The sequence below is a fragment of the Arachis stenosperma genome, chromosome 9 (genome assembly GCF_014773155.1).
Source record: "Arachis stenosperma cultivar V10309 chromosome 9, arast.V10309.gnm1.PFL2, whole genome shotgun sequence".
In the NCBI taxonomy this organism is placed as follows: Eukaryota; Viridiplantae; Streptophyta; class Magnoliopsida; order Fabales; family Fabaceae; genus Arachis; species Arachis stenosperma.
This window is the reverse complement of record NC_080385.1, coordinates 143,262,318-143,284,882: the sequence shown is the minus strand read 5'-3', so window position 1 is coordinate 143,284,882 and position 22,565 is coordinate 143,262,318. Positions and strand designations below refer to the sequence as shown.

Here is a 22,565-nt window from a genome sequence, read left to right as displayed (position 1 = left end):
ACAAATCAAGTAAAATGCCAATAGTATACCTAAATACCCAAATAAACATCCACTTTATTAGAAAAAAAAAAAAAAACATCCGCATACATAGTAAAATGAGCATCCGACTTAGTTAATAAGAAATAAGTAATAAGACAGTAGCTGCGAAGAGCATCAGAATCATGATATAGCAACAGGGCGGTAGCACAAGATTACGAGAAAGCAGTTTCGACAAAAATAAAAAATATTTAAAATTAAGATTAAACTTAATTAATTTAAAGTTTAATTTTTAAAATTAAAATTAACTTTTTTTATTATGATTAAATTTAATTAATATAAAATTTGATTTTTAAAATTAAAATTAATTTTATTTTTTAATTTATTATTTACGTTGTTCAGAAGAAATATTATTCCCTTATACTTTCAAATCAGGATGTGTTCATGTCTAAAATACTTCACATTTTAATTTGGTCCCCCTCCCCGAATAGCCAATATTATTCGGCCATCCATGTTTGGAATTTATATTGTGGAAGCAGATTTTCTTCCTGTAATAAAATTTGGCTACATTATGATTTTTATTCTTTATGTACTACCTTTGTGGTTTTACCAGAAAATGCTGTGAATGAAGATGCAAATCCATCTAATCCCGACAAATTTGTTGTCTGAGATCCTCAAAATGTTTAGTAGCTGAGAAAGTTTTGGCATTATAAATTCCATAAGTGTTAGAACAATTTTAATAGAATATTTTTTAGTATCATTTTTTACATTTATAATAATTAAACTGATTTAAAATTAAAATTTTATTTGATATAATATTTGAGATAGACTGTATCATTTAAAAAAAATCCTGCTACTTATATAATTTATTAAATGAATATTTAAATATTGTTATTGTAAGAAATGACAAAAATTTAATCAAACTAAATAAGATGTATTTAGTTATATTTCTGTATTAATGTATGTTTGATCTATTTAACAAGGAAAAATATAGATAAATAATTAAGTAATTATCCAAATCAATTCCTAAGAGAATTTTAAAAGTTGACATTTTAATTCTTAAGAAAAATTAATACATAAATCAATTCTCAAGGTTTTATTCCGGCAGACAAATCAGTTTTTAATTCATTTTTTGACAGAGTAATTACCAAATCAGTCCCAAAGATTTTAAAAACGGACATTTTAGTCCCTAAAAAAAATTAATATACAGATCAGTTCCAACGTTTTTTTCCATCAGACATAACAGTCCTCCATAAAAAAAATAAATAATAATAATAATAATAATAATAATAATAATAATAATAATAATAATTATTATTATTATTATTATTATTATTAATTGTACAATAATATTATATTATAATTTTTTTGTATTTTTTGAACAAAAATAATGATAAATTTATTCATTAAATTCTTATGTATGTACCCGAGTCGGGGCGCGCTCGACTTATCTTCCATACACCGGTCAGGTCGGCACCCTCGGGGCAGCACCCACAGCCCCGACCCGAAACCAGGAACGACCTGCTCTTCCCACGTGGACTAGGACAGCTCATGGCAGCCTCTCGGCCAATGGGCAAGGTCATTCATGGGCTCGCCCAATAGTATATAAGGGGAGATGTCAGCTCTTCAACTGAGGTACGTGACATTTTTACCTAATTCGGCCGCCACCTCGTACGGACACTGACTTGATCGTTGGAGTGTCCTTGCAGGTGGCCACCCCCCTCGTCCTCTCCTCCTCCGGCATCATCAACCTTCCGTTCGTACCTCTACGCCTGCTCCAAGTCCACCCAGGATCCTGTTTGCACATCTCTCCACCCGAACACCCGAGATCACAAGGTAACGAACATTGGCGCCATCTGTGGGGACCTGGAGTAGACATGGAGCGACTCCCCACGTCGGAGGAGCTTCGTGAAGGGGGAGGGGCCCGCCTGAGTAGGGCGAGTTCGACGGCCCGCGTCGCCGAACACCCGCGGTCCTCCGTTCAGCCTAACCAGATCTACACCAAGACCCCCGAAAGATGCCCTTTCAGGGGGACGAGAGCCGATAGCATCAAGATCATGCAGGAATTCAGGCACAGAGTACACAACCTTGAACGGAAGCTGGCAGCAAGGAGCCGATCCCACGGAGACGTCAGCCACTCCCGCGGCGACGCCAGCCGATCTCGCACCCGCACCCGCTCCCCTTTTCGAAGGCATGAGAGCCGAGAAAGGAGCCCAACAAGACGCGAAGATGAAACACACACCCAAGCGACATCACGACCTACCCAAGGCGGATCCGAGGGCCACGGAGAGTCCCAAAAAGGGAAAGGCAAGAAACGGTTGGAACCCGTCATCATGGGAGCAACCCCTTTCCACCCCTCGAATCCTCGTCGATACTGGAGCCGACTCGAACATCCTATTCAGGAACATGTTTGACGCCATGAGACTTAGAGAGTCTGACCTTAAGAGTCACCAACACGGTATCATTGGGTTAGGCGACAACTATATAAAGCCCGACGGGACGATCTCCCTTCCAATCTGCCTTGGAGCCGGTGACACTAGGAGGTCGGTTATGGTGGACTTCGTAGTTCTCAGAGACTCCACGGCCTACAACATCATTCTAGGGAGAAAAATCATCAACGAATTTTCAGCCGTGATATGCACTAAATTCCTAACAATGAAGTTTGTGCCGGACAAAAGAACTGTTGGCTCCATTAGGGGAGACTAAGAAGCGGCGGTCGCTTGCGACAACGCCAGTCTCTCCCTAAGGAGAGAGTTTAAAAAGGCAGCCGGCGTATTCTTGGCAGACCTAGATGTAAGAATAGAAGACAAGTCAAGACCAGAATCGGAAGGGGATATGGAGAAGTTCCAGATAGGGAAGTCGGCAGAACAGTTCACCTTTATAAACAAAAATCTGCCCCATGAACTCAAGGGCCCCCTCATGGAAGTTGTAAGGGCAAACAGCGACCTCTTCGCATGGACGCCGTCAGACATGCCACGTTTGGACCCCGAGGTCATGTCCCACCGACTAGCCGTCAAACCAGACACGAAGCCAGTAGCACAGCGGCGAAGAAAGATGTCCCAAGAAAAGGGCCAATGAGGTCGCCAAACAAACAGTCGGGCTACTCGAAGCCGAGTTCATCAAAGAGCTCGAGTACTCGACATGGCTATCCAACGTCGTCTTGGTCAAAAAAGAAAGTGGAAAATAGAGAATGTGTATCAAGACTCTTTCCCCCTTCCCAACATTGACACCTTGGTAGACTCTGCGGCAGGATATCGTTTCCTCAGCTTCATGGACACGTACTCCGGTTATAATCAGATCCCGATGCATCGGCCTGATGAGGAGAAGACGGCGTTCATAGTGCCAGGAGGCACTTATTGTTACAAGGTAATGCCATTTGGATTGAAGAACACGAGGGCCACCTACCAAAGACTAATGAGCAAGGTCTTCCATGACCTCATCGGTAAAACAGTAGAGGTTTACGTCGACGACATCTTGGTAAAAACAGCAAAGCCAAACAGCCTCATAGACGACCTCCAAGCTTTCTTCAAAGTGCTAAGGAAATTTAAAATGAGGCTCAATCCACTCAAGTGCGCATTTGCCATGGAGGTCGGGAAGTTCCTAGGCTTTATGATAACGCAACGAGGGGTAGAGGCTAACCCAGACAAGTGTGAAGCCGTCCTCAAAATGACAAGCCCAGGATGCGTAAAAGATGTGCAGCGACTCATCGAGAAGCTTACAGTTCTATCCCAGTTTCTCGGAGCCTCGGCGAAAAAAGTCCTCCCATTCTTCAACCTAATGAAGAAAGGAATCGTCTTCGAGTGGACCCTGGCTTCCAAAGAAGCATTCAGCCATTTCAAAAAGATACTCTCAGAACCACCCGTGCTCAGTAAATCTAGAGAAGGAGAACCTCTGTACCTATACCTAGCAGTAACCACACAGGCCATGGCGGCAGTCCTTGTTCGAGAAGAAGGTAAGACTCAGTGCCCAATATACTTCATCAGCAAAGTACTCCAAGGGGCGGAGTTGAAATACACCAAGCTGGAAAAGCTAGCTTACGCCCTACTAACCTCGTCAAGAAGGCTCAAGCAATACTTCTAAGGACATGTGATCATCCTAAGAACTGACCAGGCCATTCGGCAAGTCCTCTAGAAACCCGACCTCGCAGGAAGAATAGTGGCATGGGCAGTAGAGTTGTCCCAATACGATTTGCAATACAAGCCCAGGCAAGCAATCAAAGCCCAAGCAAAGGCAGATTTCCTGGTAGAGGTCACAAGAGAGGCACCCGACATACCGAACACACGGTGGAAGCTCCACGTTGACGGAGCATCCAACCAAACATTCGAAGGGGCCGGGATCATTCTCGAGAACCCGGTAGGGGTAGCTTATGAGCAGTCGATCAGGTTCGATTTTCTCGTCTCCAAAAACCAGGCAAAATACGAAGCACTAATAGGAGGGCTAATCCTAGCTAAAGAAGTCAGAGCGTCCAGGGTAGAAGTTAGTAGTGACTCCCAGATCGTTACATCCCAGATAAACGGCAGCTACCAGGCTAAGGACATACTACTACAAAAATACCTAGAAAAGGTAAAAGAGTTATGCAAAAGCTTCGAGGAAGTCATAATCCAACATGTTCCTAGGGAAAGGAACGCCTGAGCAGACCTCCTCTCCAAGCTAGCGAGCACCAAGCCTGGGACAAGGAACAGGTCCCTAATCCAAGGACTAACAACTAAACTAGCAATCATCTTATGCGCAACCCAGACCCCAAACTCCCCTCATGGATAGACCCTATTTTCTGATACCTAGAACACGGCGAAACACCCCAAGATGAAAAGGAAGCACAAGCCACCAGAAGGGAAGCCCCCAAATATGTGATCATACAAGGGCAGTTGTACAAGTGAGGGCTCCACCAACCCTTGCTCAAATGCCTACGCCCCAACCAGACGGACTACGTCCTAAGCGAAGTCCATGAGGGGTGTTGTAGCCACCATATTGGAGGAAGGTCGCTGGCAAGAAAGATCATCCGAGCAGGGTATTACTGGACCACAATGATGGCGAACGCTCAGGAGTTCATTAGAAAATACAAGAAATGCCAAGAAAACGCCAACTTCCACAAAGTCCCACCTGAGGAACTTAGCTCGATGATGGCACCCCGACCTTTCGCCCAATGGGGAGTCAACCTCTTAGGACCATTTTCACCCGGGCCAGGACAAGTAAAATACTTGATAGTGGCCATAGACTACTACACCAAGTGGGTAGAAGCAGAATCACTAGCCAGCATATCCTTAGCATACTATCAAAAATTTATGTGGAGGCAAGTGGTCACCAGGTTTAGAATCTCGGAGTCCGTCATATCAGATAATGGGACACAATTCACTGACAAAAAATTCAAAGAATTCCTCTCAGGGCTAGGAATCAAGCATAGGTTCTCCTCAGTCGAGCACCCCCAAAGCAACGGACAGGTAGAGGCAGCCAACAAAGTTGTCTTAAAAGGGCTGAAGAAGCGACTCGAAGGGAAGAAAGGATCATGGGCAGACGAGGTAGCCTCAGTCTTATGGTCTTACAGAACCTCTCCCCAATCATCTACAGACGAAACCCCCTTCCGACTCACATACGGGGTCGACGCGGTCATCCCAGTCGAAATAGGGGAGCCTAGTCCAAGATTACTCCTTGGGGGAGAAAACAAGGCAGTCGAGAAAGACCTGGTTGATGAAACAAGTCAAATTGCACACCTAACCGAAACGGCAATCAAGCAAAGAATAGACCTAAGGTACAATGGCAAAGTGCTAAAAAGAAGCCTAGAGGAAGGCGACATGGTCTTACGACGCAACGACATAGGGCTTCCAACACCAGGAGAAGGCAAGTTAGCCGCGAACTGGGAAGGCCCTTACAGGGTGAGAGAAGTCCTCAGCAAAGGTGCATACAAGCTGGAAAGGCTGGATGGAAGCGAGGTGCCGAGGACATGGAACATGACAAACCTCAAAAGATTTTACTCATAAGGGAAGCGACTTGACGGTCTGACGACCTCACCTCACCCACCTTAACTATTTCCATTTTCTTTCATTTCTATCTCCTTTAATTATATATTACTTCACTCCTTTGTTTCAAGGTCTACATATGCATATATAATAACTTTGTCTTTTGCAAGATTTACGCGAAAATACGACAAAACGGCAAAAATGACAAGCGATCGACCTGACGGAATCCCGGGACTAATCACCCGGGGAACCAGGGACCCAAAGCTAAAAACAACTAATGGCAAAAAATGACAAAAACGGTAAATACCATAAAAACGGTAAATCAAAAGGCCACAACGGCCCGGATAAGCAAAAACAATAAAGTAGGCAAAGCCACGATGGTTCAAACAAGCGAACAATTATCTAAAATGGCCTAATTAAAATGAAATGTCAAAGTGTTCGTTACAACCATAGGCACCCTAAAAGGCCCAAAAGTTAAAGCAAAATTACAAGGACAAAAACAAGGAGTACAAAAGCTAAAAAGAAGAACCCATCTCAAGGCTTGAGGATGTCAACAATCTTCCCGTCCTCAACAGTCTTGAGAGCACCCACCTGTGAGAGATCGAGGTCGGGAGCCAGCACAGCAACCTGAAGCTTAATCCCCTCCTCAGTCAGCTTGACGGCCTCCCGAGCCCCTTAGCAATCTCTTTATTCTTCTTCTTCAGGGCGGCTGCTTCCTAGCGGGCAGCCGTTGCCGAGCTCTCCGCCAATTTTAGCTTTTCCTCCAAGTCTTTGATCTTTTTCTCCGCAGCAGCAGTCTCACCATGGGAAGCGTTCAAATCTTTCATCAAGGCGATGTCCCGCTCCACCAACCTATTGATTTCCTTAGCATCTTCCTTGGCCTTCTCCTCCTGCTCAGATAACTTCTTCTTCAGAGACTCCTCCCGAGACCTTGAGTTAGTCAGATCCTTCTGGGAGTTCCGAAACTTCCCCTCCATAACATGAAAGTTCCCCAGGACAGGCTCCACCTTCTTAGCAATAGCAGCAGCACGGAGGAGACTACAGTAGATCCACCTAGCCTGACCCACAAGGTCGGCATCTCGGAAGTAATCTTCGGTGCCAGGAAGCAGTTGGGACTCAATGAAACCCCAGCATCAAAGTTCTTTTCCATGATGCAGAGGGCCTTCCCCGAATCCCGCTTCCTCTTCTTTGGGTTGCCAACAACCTGCAGCTTGTCGTCAGCAGACCCCAAGTCCTGCTCCAGATGAACCTCCTCCTCTACACTTGGGTTCATCGGAGCGTTCCCAAGAGGAACCTCCGCCGCCTCCGCTTGATCAGCCCCAGCAACCTGGCCACTAGTCTCCCCGGCAGCCTCCTGATCCGAACTCACTGAAGGGGTTGCCGAGGAGTCCTCATCGCCATCATCGCTATCACGGATGAGGTCCATCAGCTGAGCTAGGGTAGTCTTCCCACCAGCCATGGAAACTACAAGCAAAAACGCAAAGGCGTGAGCAGTGGGAAAGTAAAAAAAAAAAAACTAAGCAAAAATATAAGAAAAATGAACTTACCAACATACGACCGATTGGTCTCCCGGTCCCCCATAACCATATGAGGATTAAGGTTTTTCTCGCCAAAAATAGCCAACAAGATGTCGGCAATGTTACGATCCTCCGGGCTCAACCAGTCATAGGATATTTTTATTAAGTAATCAGATCCTGCCCCAAAGCTCCAGTAGGTCGGGATCCGCCTTTCCCCCTTGACAGTTAGCCAGAAGGGCTGATGACCTTCAACTGGCCTAACCTTGAAAAAGGTAGACTTAAAACCATCCAAAGAATCTTCAAAAAGGCCAAAGATCATGCGGCCTTGCTGAGCCCTAAAGGACATATATCCCTTTTTCGTCTTCCCCTTCTGAGAAGGGTTCGTAAGAAGAAAGAGTTAAAGGAAAACGCTCACAGAAATCGGGAGCTCCAGGTACTCGCAAACCATCTCGAAGCACCGGATGGCAGCCCAGCTGTTCGGATGCAGTTGCGATGGAGCGACGTCACAATGGTTCAGCAAACCCATGACGAAAGGAGAAAAAGGCAAGCGAACTCCCAGGGTCGTGAACATGGATTTATAAACCCACAACCAGTCGACAACCCGTGGAGCTGCCAGGTTCTTTTGGCAGACACGCTCTCAATCGGCCGGAACATAAACTTGGTACAACGCCTCCTTAGGCCCCCTTCCACACAAGAGCCCGGCTTGGCGAAGATCCTGAAGGCTCTCCTTTGTGACCTTAGAAGGGGTGTCCCTCACATCGAAAGTAACCCATGCGTAATGATCGACAAAATCGGCCAGCGGTCGCTGAGCCAAGTTCGGAAGCACGGGACATTCAGCCATACCTACAGCGGGGGCACCACTTAGTCAGAACGGGAGGTCAGAAACCCTATCAGTAAGAAAAACAAACTACAACTCCTTAAATCACCCCCTACGCTAACCCAGCACTAACCCAAAACCCAAGCAAAAATCTAAGTAAAACCCAGTGGCGCCCCCTCTAAAGGAAGAAGCAACAAGAACAAGCAAAAAACCCATGCATGCATAGAGGAAAATGCACAAAGAAGAACAACACACAACTCAAAAGGAAAAAGCAAAGCAAAGAGAAAACCATAAAAAATAACGTACCAGGAAAGTGCAGAAAGGTTGAAGGAAGGATCCAAAGAAAAGAAGGAGCACTGGAAGAAAGAAGAAATTAGAAGCAGCAGCAGCGCGAGAGAGCAAGAAGAAGAAAAAGAGAAGAGTAGAGTTATGGGGAGGTTACAAGACAAAAATAGGGAAAAAACGTAACCGCCGAGGAAGAGTACCAAAAGGCAGGGGCATATCCGCCATTTCACATGGATTTCAAATCATGAAATGATGGGCATTTAAGGCCCAGCGCGGAAGCCAAGGAGGCAGCGTTAAAAGTGAGATAACCACGCGTGAGAAACACGAAGCGCCATCAATGAGCTCCCGAGAAGGAGAACACATCCCATCCCGGCGAGTGGGACAAACGCGCCTAGTCACGAGTCCCAAACCTCGAGGCTGGCGCGTTGGGGGCACTGTTACGGACCGCTAAATGTCCAGCCCAGCTAGCCGTCGGGTCGGGGCACCACCCCCGACCCAGACCCAATCCACTTGCAACAAGAAGAATCCGACGGGTTGGGTCCTAACACCCGACCCGGGGAGCGCCTGGCTTATCTTCCATACACCAGTCGGGTCGGCACCCTCAGAGTAGCACCTGAAGTCCCGACCCGAAGCCCGGAACGACCTGCTCTTTCCACGTGGACTAGGACAGCCCATGGCAGCCTCTCGGCCAATGGGCAAGGTCATTCATGGGCCCGTCCAACAGTATATAAGGGAAGATGTCAACTCTCCCCCCAAAGTATGTGACATTTTTACCTAATTCGGCCGCTACCTCGTACAGACACTGACTTGATCGTTGGAGTGTCCTTGGAGGTGGCCACCCCCCTCGTTCTCTCCTCCTCCGGCATCATCAACCTTCCGTTTGTACCTCCACGCCCGCTCCAAGTCCACCCGAGATCCCGTTTGCCCATCTCTCTACCCAAACACCCGAGATCGCAAGGTAACGAACAGAATCAAATCCCATTACCAAATTGTGCAAATTTTTTTAATAATCAATATGTGTTTCTTGTAAATTCTCAAAGAAATTTAAGGATTATTTTTTCTAATTTTTAATTACATAGCATATTTTTGTCCAAATTCTTGTGAAAATATTTTAAGAAGATTTTATATTTATATAGTCAAGTATATTTAGGTTTATAAAGCACTTTTACTTCTAATTAACTGAAGTACCATACATCTAATTTTTAATCAAAATAAGAGCAATCACATCCATCTAATCACTTAAGATGCTTTTTAATTTTGGTATTGTGGTTCGAGTGGTGTTTTTTAATAATTGTAAGACTTGATGTATATTTTTTATGTAAAAATCATAAATTTGACTTTGTAATTTTAAAATTTTTTTAAAACAAGCAAATTTGAGGATTAATTTTTTTATTTTAAATTTTTTTAAAATACAAATCTAATCCACAAATTTGTATTTTAGTATTAAAAAAATTTAAATGTGTAAATATAGTAGAAAAAAATTTATTTCAATATAAATTGAACCTTTTAATTTATGTACTACGAAATCAAATCTTCAGATTTTTTTATAAAATTTATTATTCTTCAAATCTAATGGTCTAATTTATTATTTAAAATTAAAAAATTAAAATCTATACAAAAAAAATACACTAATTAACCATTACAATAAATTACACATAATTTTTTTTTTCATTTTAAAAAAAAATTAGCCCACATAAGAATTTCTGATTCATCAACTGATTTGGCTGAGCAGTGAATAGCTTTATGGATATGACTTTTGCCAATTTTTGAAAAGTATCCATGGAATGGGAAGCCAAATTGATGTTTTCTACCCTCCTTAATGTAGATTGTTACACTTGGCTTCTGTACTCTGTTTCATTCAACGAAGGTGAAAAGAAATATCCCGTCACACTAAAATAATCATTGTGTATTTTGACTCCTACATCTGGACATCATATAGTATGTAAATTATTGCCTTAAACCATTTGATCCCAGCATCAAAATTCTTTTTGTTCTTTACTTCTCACCAAATTTCTCTCAAGAAAAAGAAAATAACACTTCTTATATTTCTCCCTATAACACTATACAATATATGATTATTTGATTATCCAACTTGTTCTGCCTATATTAGCTACAGTGTTATTTCACTCATGGCTCTCATTTCTTCACCATTCATTACTAGCAAGGTCTAATATCCCTAAGTAGTTACCATATATTTCAAATTCCAAGTTCTTGAACTTTTATAGAGCTGAATATATAACTAGCAGAAATTTATAGTTTTGATTAATATTTATTATTTTGTGTGTATAACTTTTGGTGGCAGAATGGTTTGTGTGTGGTTGACTTTCCTTCATCTTCATCGTTTATCACTGATTTGAGATGCAAGAAGACAAGATCAAAGAAGATTGTTTCTGTTGTGTCAACTCAGCAGAACAAACGCAACCCTTCTTCATATGGCTCAGTTAGTTTCATTCAACTCTTTACTTCAAATTATTGAAGCTATTAAGCTAAATATAAGCTAACTATAATTAAGTACTAAGGGTGAGTTCTTTTTGGTTGATGGTGCACCTAAGGCGAAAATTGGCTTGACTACAACAGAGAAGATACTGGCGAGAGCTTCGGAAAAAGGTATGGTGAATCCGGGTGAGAACGTGTGGGTTAATGCAGATGTTTTGATGCTCAATGACCTTACTTGTCCTGCTGTCTCTGATATCTTCAAGAGAGAGTTTGGCAACAATGCTAAGGTATCTTCTTTTGTGACTCCACAATTCATTCATACTGGATATGTCTTTATGTGAATGATAATAGTTAAAATATTGACACACAGAGATGGATCTGGTGAAAAAGAGGGGGTATAAGGGTATTTGTTCTTATTAGAAGTTTAAAAACAAATTAATAAGTACATATAGATTAATATATTTTGTTTCTATTATTATATTATCTTTGTTCTCATTAAAATTTCAGTCTTGGTATGCATTTAAATTTTTTTTGCAACCAAGTTTAATTAAGTTGATCCAAATCTAATAAAAATCTCTTTCATTACATGTAGCGTGTACACACACACATCTCGCTAATGTAAATATATCATTTTTTGTCTTTGCGTTTCTTTTTTTTTTTTTGCATTCTTCCTTCTTCTTTGTGGCGTTTTTTCTTCTTCTTCGCATGTTTTTCTTTAATTGTCATTTTTTTATTGCTATATTTTTTCTTTTTTTCATTTTTTTTTAATAATTTTGTAGTATTGATTTTTCTTTTTTTATTTGAAAAATTCTAATGTACTTACACTGAAAATAAACATGTGATGCTGATAAGAAGTGGTGCATTATTAGGCTGCCACTTGTATGAAGAATGAAACGGGTTCTGGTACGGCCATTATGATGGAGGATAAAGAATCCTATTTCCATTATGTTTATGGTAATTAATTAGATAATTAGTTGTTGTATAATAAAAATAGATTGGGCCCGCAAAAAACCATAGAAATTGGGACTTTTGTTCTTCGGGAAAAGTATATTGGGAAATCTGCTAAAACTATAATTCGGCCTCTGATTTATTACCATGACCATGACCCAAGAAAAAAACGTAGTGCTAATATAATAAATTATTCAAAATATTTTTTTTACTCCTTAATATATATGTTTAATCATTTCTCATTATGTGAGTCTCCAATCAATAACCAGATAGCAATAATATTAATATAGAAATTTTTATTTTTACGGAGAGAGATCAAGTGAAACTTTTTTATATGTCATGAATAAATATTTTTTTTAAAGTTATCAAATTTTTATTTCTATTTTTATCCATTTATTTGATTTTATGTTCCTTTTTATTTCATCAAATTTTCTCTTCAAAATTTACAAGTATAAAATAGCAAATTATTAACTTCTAAGTCCAGAAAATTGAAAAAAAATTTTCAGCGCCATAACCAAATCCTAAATGAACCATAATTATTTGACACATAAAAATTGATGTTCTTAAAACATTAAAATAGAAATAAAGTTTTTTATTTTTACATCATTTTACTTCTGGGTTAATGACGTAGTTGGTGCACAATTAATGGGCTCAGGTGTGTGATGTTGATCCAAGGGAGCAAGATAAATGAAAAATAAAGAGGGTCAAAAAAAATAAAAAATGTCCCAAAAAATTCGAAAGGACTAGATAAGAGGAACAAAAGCCCCAATTTTCATGATTTTTTGCAGACCCAATCCACTTTTATTATGCAACAACTAATTATCTAATTAATTACTATAAACATAACAGAAATAGGATTCTTTATCCTCCATCATAATAGCCGTACCAGAACCTGTTTCATTCTTCATATAGGTGGCAGTTTAATAATGCACCACCTCTTATCAGCATCATATGCTTATTTTTAGTGTAAGCACAGAATTTTCCTTTTTATTTTATTCCTCTTAAGAGAACGAAACAAAAAGAATTATGAAAAAATGAATTAAAAAAAGATGATGAAGAACAAGCAGCAAAATATAAGGAAAGGAGGAAGAGAAAAAGTTTTGAATTATGTAGAACTTATCAGAATAAAAATATACCGAAATTTTTTTAATAAATACACATAAATTTCTTAGATTTTATTCCAAAATTTTGCTACAAAAGCACAAAAATATATTATTTAATGTTGTATTTTTTTCTTCTTTTTTCCCTTATTTCTTTCTTTCTTTTAGTTGAATGAATGTAGGTTTATTTCCTTTTAGTAATTTTGATGTAGTATGTATTTCTTCTTTTTTATGTTTTTATTCTTGTTAAGAGAGTAAAATAAAAAAAAATTAAGAAGGTAAAACAAGAAGAAAAAGATGAATAAAAAAATATTATGATAAAAAAGAAGAAGAAAAATAAGGAGCAGAAGATGAGGAGGAGAAAAATGAAAAGTTTTGAATTATGCAAAACTTATCAGAATAAAAATATATCGAAATTTCTTAACAAATACACATAAATTTCTTAGTTTTTATACTGAAACTTTGCTACAAAAGCACAAAAATATCTTCTTTAATGCTACGTTTTTTTTCTTTTTCTTCTTTTCTTTATTTCTTTCTTTTTTTTTTTTAGTTGTGAATGTAGGTTCATTATTTTTATTCGTGTTAAGAGAGAAACAAAAAAAAATTTGAGAAGGTGAAACAAGAAAGAAAAGATGAATAACAAAAAAAAAAAGAAGATGATGATAATGATGAAAAAGAAGAAGAATAAGAAGCAGTTGCAAGATTTAGAGTAATTTATCATGGTCTAATGCAAGTAGTTATGGACTGATTAACGCACACTTTAGTATTGGGACATCTCATTAGCAAGTTAATGTGCAGGAATAATCAGATAAATTATGTGCTTTTTGGTCAGGTTTTAGATAATATTCTCCCTCACCTTTAAGAAGGAAGAGTTGGACCCTTTTATCATTGTGCTGAGTTTTAAATTATGCAAAATTTATCAAAATAAAAATACATCGAAATTTTTTAATAAATACATATAAATTTCTTAGTTTTTACACTGAAATTACTTAATGATTGTAACACGCAAACTTAGTTCGAAAACAAGTACATAAACAAGACTGAATCATGAACAAAAACACATCCAAATTAATTTTGGATCAGACAAATATGTCATTAATATGACCAAAATTCAACGATAATGATAATAATAACAATAATAACGATAAAGAAGATGATGATGACAATAATGATGATGATAATGACGATATAATGATAACGATAATGATGATGATGGAGAAGGAGGAGGAGAAAAACGAATGAAAAGAAGAAATCAAATGGAAAAAGGGAAGAAGAGGAGGAGAAGATAATGATGATGGTGGTGACTATGATAACGAAAGAAAAAAAAAAGAAAAAGAAGAAGAAAAACAGCAACTGAGATGTTAGTGAGGAGGAGGAGGAGGAAACAGAAGAAGAAAGAGAAGGAGGATGAGAAGGAAACAGAAAAAGAGAATGCGCGTGATTTAAAAAGTGATTATAACAACTTGGTTAGATTTAGTTAAGTATTTGTTTGGATGTAGAGCTTTATTCTTAAAATTTATGTTAAAAGAAATTTTATATTATTAAATTTAACATAAAATAATATTTATTAAATATTGATAATATATTTTTAAAACTAATCAAGTAATTAATTACTGATCTGAAACTTAATTTTTTAAATATAAATGAAATTATTAGGTTTTTTTAAAAAATTGGTTAAGATGAGAAAGAATGTTATTTATCTATTAATTAATATTTTTTAAATTGATAATATATATATATATATATCAAAATTAAATTTAAAAATATATAAAAAATATAATATTTAATTATTTTAAAATAAAGAAAAGAAACTATTTTAATTATTTTTTTATTATTTTAAATTAATATAATTTTCAATTTTTGTATATAGGTCTAGTTTTTTTTTTGAATATTTATATATATGATTTTAATTTCAAAATATAAATATATCAATGTTTAGCAAAATTTATGATATTTTAATATTTTTACCTTCATAACTAAAATTATTTAGGTTCGTTACTGTCGACACACATATTATGTCATATAAATCTAACTGAAACTAACTGCACACTGGAATTGGAAACTCCTGGATGTCTAACTGACTATCATGATTTTGAGTATTTTACTAGTGAATCTAATCAAAGGTTTTTACCTTGATCATTAATTACTATATCACAGTTCACAGTAAGAAGGACGTAACTAAAGAATTGTTATAAGTATTCATACTTTGATTTTCAAGTATCTTAAAAACCTTTTACATTATATATTATTAAACTGAGAATGCATTTGATTTCAGTAGACTAATATATAGACAATTGAAATTAACACTATAATTACTTAAATCTTTAATGAGGAGTGCTAAGGATCATCAGAATTTGTGATGTTTAGCTATCAATTAGTCATTATCAATATTTTTAATGGTGTGAGATGACATCTAATGGTGTAAGATTAATTATTTTTCTTTTAATGATTAAGTGCTAGTCAGATTTCAATTTTCAACAAAAGTACTGCCCCTGACTTTCTCATCTTGAATAATGGCTATTTTGTGATTATTAAAGGTATGGGACCGTGAAAAAGTTGTAGTTATTCCTGATCATTACATATTTACAAATGATAAACGGGCACACCGTAATGTGGATATTGCAAGAGAGTTTTGCATCCAGCAAGATATCAAGTTCTTCTATGACATTCAAGATCGCAGCAATTTCAGGGTACTATTATTTCTCTCTAATAATCTGTGACAAGTGTTTCTTTTTTCTTTGCAACGTTTATACACAGCATATAGGTAGTAGTTCGCAAGAAGTTAAAACATACTAGTTAAATTAGATGTGTGTGTAAAACTCTTATTAAATTGAGGATTATTTATAAATTATTTAATTAGGCCAATGGTTGACCATTTTATATATTGCAGGCTAACCCAGATTATAAAGGTGTGTGTCACATTGCTTTGGCACAAGAGGGTCATTGTAGACCTGGAGAGGTGAATTTTGTCAACAAAGCTATTTGATATGTTACAACAACATTTGTGTTACCTAACTCATTTTTCATTAACAAGTAGATGGAGGCTCAATTGTAATTAGTTAGTCACTTTAGCATATGTCAATTAAAATATAAATAATCTAGCCACACATTAAATAACTAACAAGCTAAACTAATTTATATTCTAATTGGCATATGCTAAAGTGATCACTAACTAATTACAATTGAGCCTGCATCTACTGTTAATGGAAAGTGATCTAGATAACAATTTGATTTTCAAAATTGTTCTAATCACTTTATATATATATACATGTATAGGTCTTGTTTGGTACAGATTCTCACACAACATCTGCAGGAGCATTTGGACAGTTTGCAACTGGAGTTGGTAACACTGATGCAGCTTTTATATTAGGGACAGGGAAGATCTTACTTAAGGCATGTAATTAAGCATAATGATCATATTTGAGTGATTCAACTGTATTTCATTTACCAATTACTGTCATTACTTAATTAAACTGCAGGTGCCTCCAACATTAAGGTTTGTATTGGATGGTGAAATGCCAAACTACCTGCTTGCAAAGGATCTAATTTTGAATGTAAGTGATGGGTATCTCTCATATCACATCATGTTGTTCTTCCATTTGAATGAAATTTAGTGATGAATATGCTACATTAACCTTGGTTCAGATCATTGGTGAAATATCTATGTCTGGTGCTACATACAAAGCCATGGAATTTGTTGGGACCACTATTGAGAGTTTAACTGTATGTACAACAATTTATACAATTCTTTTATAATTATTTATTTTAATGCTAATGTTATTACAAGCCTAACATTTTTGGATTGGTGTTGTGTTATATTTTAGATGGAAGAAAGGATAACACTATGCAACATGGTTGTAGAAGCTGGAGGCAAAAATGGTATCATTGCTGCTGACAATACCACATACAAATACCTTGAGGTTGATCTTAATTAGAGTTAATTAATTCAGTAATTTATTATTATTAATATTATTGCATGAGTCATATATTATATTGCTTATTTATGTGGACAGGATAAAACATGTACACCATATGAACCAGTTTTTAGTGATGAGAAAGCAAGGTAATATGATAAGTTTTCTATAGGTATAAATTCTCTTTTGTTTGTTCTTACATGATATTTGTTCTTTGAAATGTAGACTTATTACTATTATTTCTTTTTCCTTTTGTTGATGCTAGATTCCTGGCCCAATATAGATTTGATGTATCAAAATTGGAGCCATTAGTTGCAAAGGTTATATACTTCAACTTTATTTGATTTTATTTTCTAATTTTCGTGCCATTTAAAAAAATTAAAAAAAAAAGTAAGAAATAAAACTTTAATTTTTATTTGATTATTTTTTATATCATGTTAATGTATATATATATGAACCACATATGCAGCCACATTCCCCGGATAAGCGTGCTTTGGCAAGAGAATGCAACAATGTGAAAATTGACAGAGTATACATTGGATCATGCACTGGGGGCAAAACACAAGATTTTATGGCTGCTGCAAAAGTTTTCTTAGCTGCTGTAAGTTTATTACCATATGCATCACTACAAATTAAATTGTCACTTTAATATGAAAACTGCATACTCTTCAATGGAAAACCATCCATTTTTATTTCACTTTTTTAGTAACTTTTATTTCTTTATGTACACAATAATCATGCTCGTTTCTCCCATTCTTATTTTACCATCTTTTTTTCCCCTTGTAGGGAAAACGTGTCAAAGTTCCTACATTTCTAGCTCCTGCTACACAGAAGGTGTGTTAATTATGCGTATTAATTACTATGATTTAGCTACAAAGACAGGTGTTAACACAAGTGTACTCAAAATAACAAATTTCAAAATATTTATTATATTTAACAAATTAACTACTTTTTACATTGATAGTGTAAATGGGTTATCTAAAAGAACTAATGTGATTGGACGACTGTATAAAATATTTTAAATTATTAGTATATCAAAATTAAACTCATAAAAAATATATAAAAGTTATAGAACACTAAACAAAATAAGTATTTTTAGGACATTTGTTAACAAAATATTTATTTATAATATGAAGTTTATAATCACCAATCATTATAATTAAAAAAAAAGGTTTGGATGGACTTGTATACTCTTGAGGTAGCTGGGTCCGGTGGGAAGACATGTTCAGAAATATTTGAAGAAGCTGGTTGTGACACACCAACAAGTCCAAGCTGTGCTGCATGTATGGGTGGACCTCGAGACACATATGGACGCTTGAATGAACCTCAGGTAACCATGTCTTATAATACAAATTCAGATGCAATTGCTGTGGATTGGACTCAATTGCAGATCAACATAATAATAATAATAATAATAATAATAATAATAATAATAATAATAATAATAATAAACCTCCCCTGTTTTTATTTTTCATTTTTTTTATTGAGTCGTCGTAGGCACCAAAAAAAGACTGTACAAATGTATATATTTTCCCTTGTTATTTCTGAAAAGGATTTGATTGCACATATAAATATAACAAGATGTTTCAATTTTTTTAAGGCCAATACTATGGTGCTGAAAGAAAATTTTTTCAGTTGATACTGAAAGTATGTGTCATAAGAGAAAAGCAACACGTGTTTATCTTGTTGGTAAAGTTCCGGACAATTCTGTGCGTGTTCAGGAAGTGCTGTATGAGGTAATTAATTAGTTGATATCTAACTCATGCGTTAATCAAGATGATTATGATCTTGGGCTTTTTTTAATAGTCCAGTAACAATTGGGTGTAATAATTGGGTAAAATAATTAGACGGACACAATGGTTAAAATTTTTGATTGTATTATTGAACAAAGATGAAATGATTAAAATATATGATGCGATGTATTGGTATGGAGTTAATAAAGGTTTTTTTTAAAATATTTTTTTAGAAGTTTTTATTGAGTTGATAATTTTTTGTCAGTTTGACATAGTATAGAGTTCTTGTTTTTTTTTTTTTTTTTAATTGAAGGAGATGATAATTATTAATTTAATTATTGAAATTGTCATGACAAAAAAAACTAAAATTGTAAGAAAGAATTTATTATACTAAGTATGTGTTTAGATTGAAGTTTGTAGATGAGAGTTTGTATAAAATTGATTTTGATTAAAAATAAATTGAGATTAGCATGATTTATGTTTGTCAAATTTTTATATCAAAATGAATTTTAGTAAATTAAGAAGTCGTTTAGATTATATTACTCAAAATCACTTTTAGATAAAAAAAATTATTAAAAAGAACATAAATTTAAATAGCTATTGATATTATATTATCTTTTTATTTTAGGTATTTAAATAAATTTTATTAATCAAGTTTATAATAAAAAGTAATATTTACTTATTGAATTAAAATTAGCATAAGAAATTGATAAAATATATTTTATATAAAAAACATAAATAATATATAAATAATATATGAAAATATACTTTATGAAATTATATTACTTATAATTTATATAGTATTGTTTTATTTAGTACTATTATCGATTATAAATGTTACTTTGATATAATTCTATTGTTAGTTATAGTTAGTTTTTTATTTATTTTGTTCTTTTTAGTAGGATGAATAATTTATATTTTAAAAAAATTACAATGATAAACATAATATACAACTATCACAGTTACAAATTTTAATAGAGGTAAAGAAATAATAAAAAAAGTTTGTACACAGCAAAAATAAAGTACAAAAAAAAATAGAGGACAAGAATTCATATAAGGAAACAAAATAAAAATTCCATAACAAATTAATTATATACATGAAAGATGTGAATACTAAAGAGATTACAAAAAAGAACATAAAAATTAGAATTGATAGAAATGAAATAAAATGAATCAGTTAATTATTGTATACAATGCTATAAATTAAAAAAATTCTACTGAAACCTAATATTTCAAAACGTGAAATCTAATATTGTAATGAATAAACGTCTAAATGAGTCTCTAACTTTTTTGTGAGGATAATTTTGGTTTAAAGAATTTATTAAATAATATTGAAGTTAGTCTAAAATCTTCTTGTATCGTTTAGTAGTCATAAAAATTATTTATAGATGTACACCTATAATTTTCATAAATTACATTTTTTTTGGTTATGTAAATTAAATTATGTGAATAAACTGACATACATTAACACATAATAGACATATAATCAATTTTTATTCAAAAAATATGCATAATTTTAGTCTTTAATCAATTTATTAATATAAATTATCTTTGTTTTTAAATATTATATATATATATTCTTCTTTTAGTTTTATTTTCTTAAAAATTAACTATTTTTTTAAACTTTAAAGGACTCATTAATTACTTTGTATTTACTATCTTCAATACTTTTATAAAAAAAATATAAAAAAAATAAATTACAAAATATTAGCAAAAATAATTTTTTTTTTAAATTTTTAGATATAATTTAACTTTACTTTCGTAAAATATTTTATTAAAACAAATCATGCATACAAAATTAAACAATAAATTTTAAAGTAAGTAATTTTAGTTAAAGAAACGGATCCCTAAGGTTTAAGGGATATTTGTTTAGTATTATTAGTAAAAATTATAAAAAAAATAGTGATGTATATTGTTTAATGTTATTAGTAAGAGTTTAGGGTTTAGTGACGTGTATTAGGTTTTTTTAAGAAAATAGTTTGCAAATCGTATAAAACAGTTTAAAATAATTAATTAATTTTAAAATCCTAAATGTCCATCATAACTTCTTCTTTATTATTTTAGTGACGTAAGACTAGAAATTTAGAATTTTGAAAAAGCCACCTTTTTCCTTGAGTCTTCGTTTCTTTTGGCCTTTTTTTTCTCTCTTAGTTACTTATAGCTTTGACTCTCTCTCACTCAAGATTGCCCATTTCAAACCATAGTGTCAGTCCAGTTATTTTATCCAATTGTTACTGGACCATAAAAAAAGTCCGAGATCATAATTATCTTCATTAATGTATGAATTAGATATCAACTAATTAATTACCTCATATAACATTCTCTGGACACCCTGCACTCCTGCAGAGTTGTCCGGGACTTTACCTACAAAGTAAATACGTGTTGCTTTCTCCCTATGACACATACTTTCAGCACCAACTGAAAAATATCTCTTTCAGCACCATAGTACAACTCTTTTTTTAAATGTAATTAATGAAAGGAATGTGGATGCAGGTTTGTGTGTCAACAACAAACAGAAATTTTCCTGGTAGGATGGGCCACATTGAAGGACAAGTATATCTTGCTTCTCCTTATACTGCAGCAGCTTCTGCCTTAACTGGTTTCGTTACTGATCCCAGAAATTTCTTGTTCTAATTAAGCCGCTCTTTTTAGTATAGATATTCTTAATATAAAGAGTTTATGTATTATTTATTAGTTATTAGTTTATATTTTTAAATATTAGAATGTTCAATTTAATTTGATATATTTTAATTTTATTTATTTAGTTATTAAATTAGATTTTATATTAGTAAATTTAAATTTTTATTTTATTTTAACATAATAAATAGTTTAAATACCTTTTAAATTCTTGAAATCGTTGTAAAGAGATTAAGTGAGTTTTACTATCTAGATGACCATTGACTTTTATAAATGTAGAATTACAGTGATAATTTGTGGTTATAACAAGTGTCATAGAAGGAAATATTTTTTGAATATTTTAAAATATGACTGCAGGAAAGACAATTTACTTTATACTATTCATCTGCCATAATGAGAGATTATTGTGTTGATACTTAATTTTAATACAACAAATTAGTAAATGCTTAATAGTGGACCTATATCCATTAGACTAACATAATTTTTGTCCCTTCTTAACAATAAAAAAAGCCTTAGTTTACAAAAGATATATGTGAAGTAATTACAAGTCTTTGATGTTTTTTTTTTTCTGTTTTGTTTGAGGCATGCTCTTAGTCTCAGCCTCTTAAACCAGTTGCCGACGAGTCCATTAGTCTTTGTTTTCTTTAAAGTAGTTTTTCAAAATGTAACTGGCCATAAATTCTAATATTATATATATTTTTTGTTATTAAATATACGATGAATATATATATAAATGTCTTTTAATTTAAGATATGCTAAAAAGGATTTTTTATTCTTTTATATCTAATTTTTTTCATCCAAACATACTCTATAACAATATTTTTAGGGTGCAAACATCTATACTACAATCATCAATTTATCATTAGAAATTTTTTTTTTTGTTTATGTTAGTAGCAATAAATATTATTTTCTTATAACAAATTTTTAATAACTTTTTGGTCTTTAAATTTTTTGTTGAGTATAGTATATTGATATTTTTAATAACTTATTTATAAATTATAACTTTATAAAAAAATAATTAATATTTATGATTTAAATCATATAAATAATTTCATCAAAATAATATTTTAAGTATATATATTTTAGTATTTATTCATAATTATATATTTTTTATTTTTGTTTCTTTTGCTTATACTATGTTTATAATGATGTGTTTAAATAATATTTAATAATATAAAAAATTTGCATTTCTATAAGAGGAGAATCAATTTTTTTACTATTCTTGTATATTTGGGTTTTTTTCAAATT

General features: G+C 34.3%; 1 protein-coding gene across 1 annotated transcript; it reads left to right on the top strand.

Moving 5' to 3' along the window:
* Positions 1–10,456: 10,456 nt before the first annotated feature.
* Positions 10,457–21,473, top strand: LOC130950630 (3-isopropylmalate dehydratase large subunit, chloroplastic-like). Its single transcript, XM_057879182.1, has 15 exons — positions 10,457–10,714; positions 10,852–10,989; positions 11,102–11,272; positions 15,571–15,723; positions 15,924–15,992; positions 16,310–16,426; positions 16,513–16,587; positions 16,679–16,756; positions 16,858–16,953; positions 17,047–17,096; positions 17,213–17,267; positions 17,417–17,548; positions 17,734–17,781; positions 18,119–18,277; positions 21,174–21,473. The coding sequence occupies exons 1-15, from the start codon at positions 10,679–10,681 to the stop codon at positions 21,312–21,314; spliced, it is 1,518 nt and encodes a 505-aa protein (XP_057735165.1). The 5' UTR covers positions 10,457–10,678; the 3' UTR covers positions 21,315–21,473.
* Positions 21,474–22,565: the final 1,092 nt, after the last annotated feature.

Coding starts and splice junctions, on each gene's coding strand:
- LOC130950630 (XM_057879182.1), top strand. CDS start 10,679: ATGGCTCTCATTTCTTCACCATTCATTACTAGCAAG. Junction 15,993..16,309: donor GTCATTGTAGACCTGGAGAG/GTGAATTTTGTC, acceptor ATACATGTATAG/GTCTTGTTTGGTACAGATTC. Junction 17,549..17,733: donor CAAAAGTTTTCTTAGCTGCT/GTAAGTTTATTA, acceptor TTCCCCTTGTAG/GGAAAACGTGTCAAAGTTCC.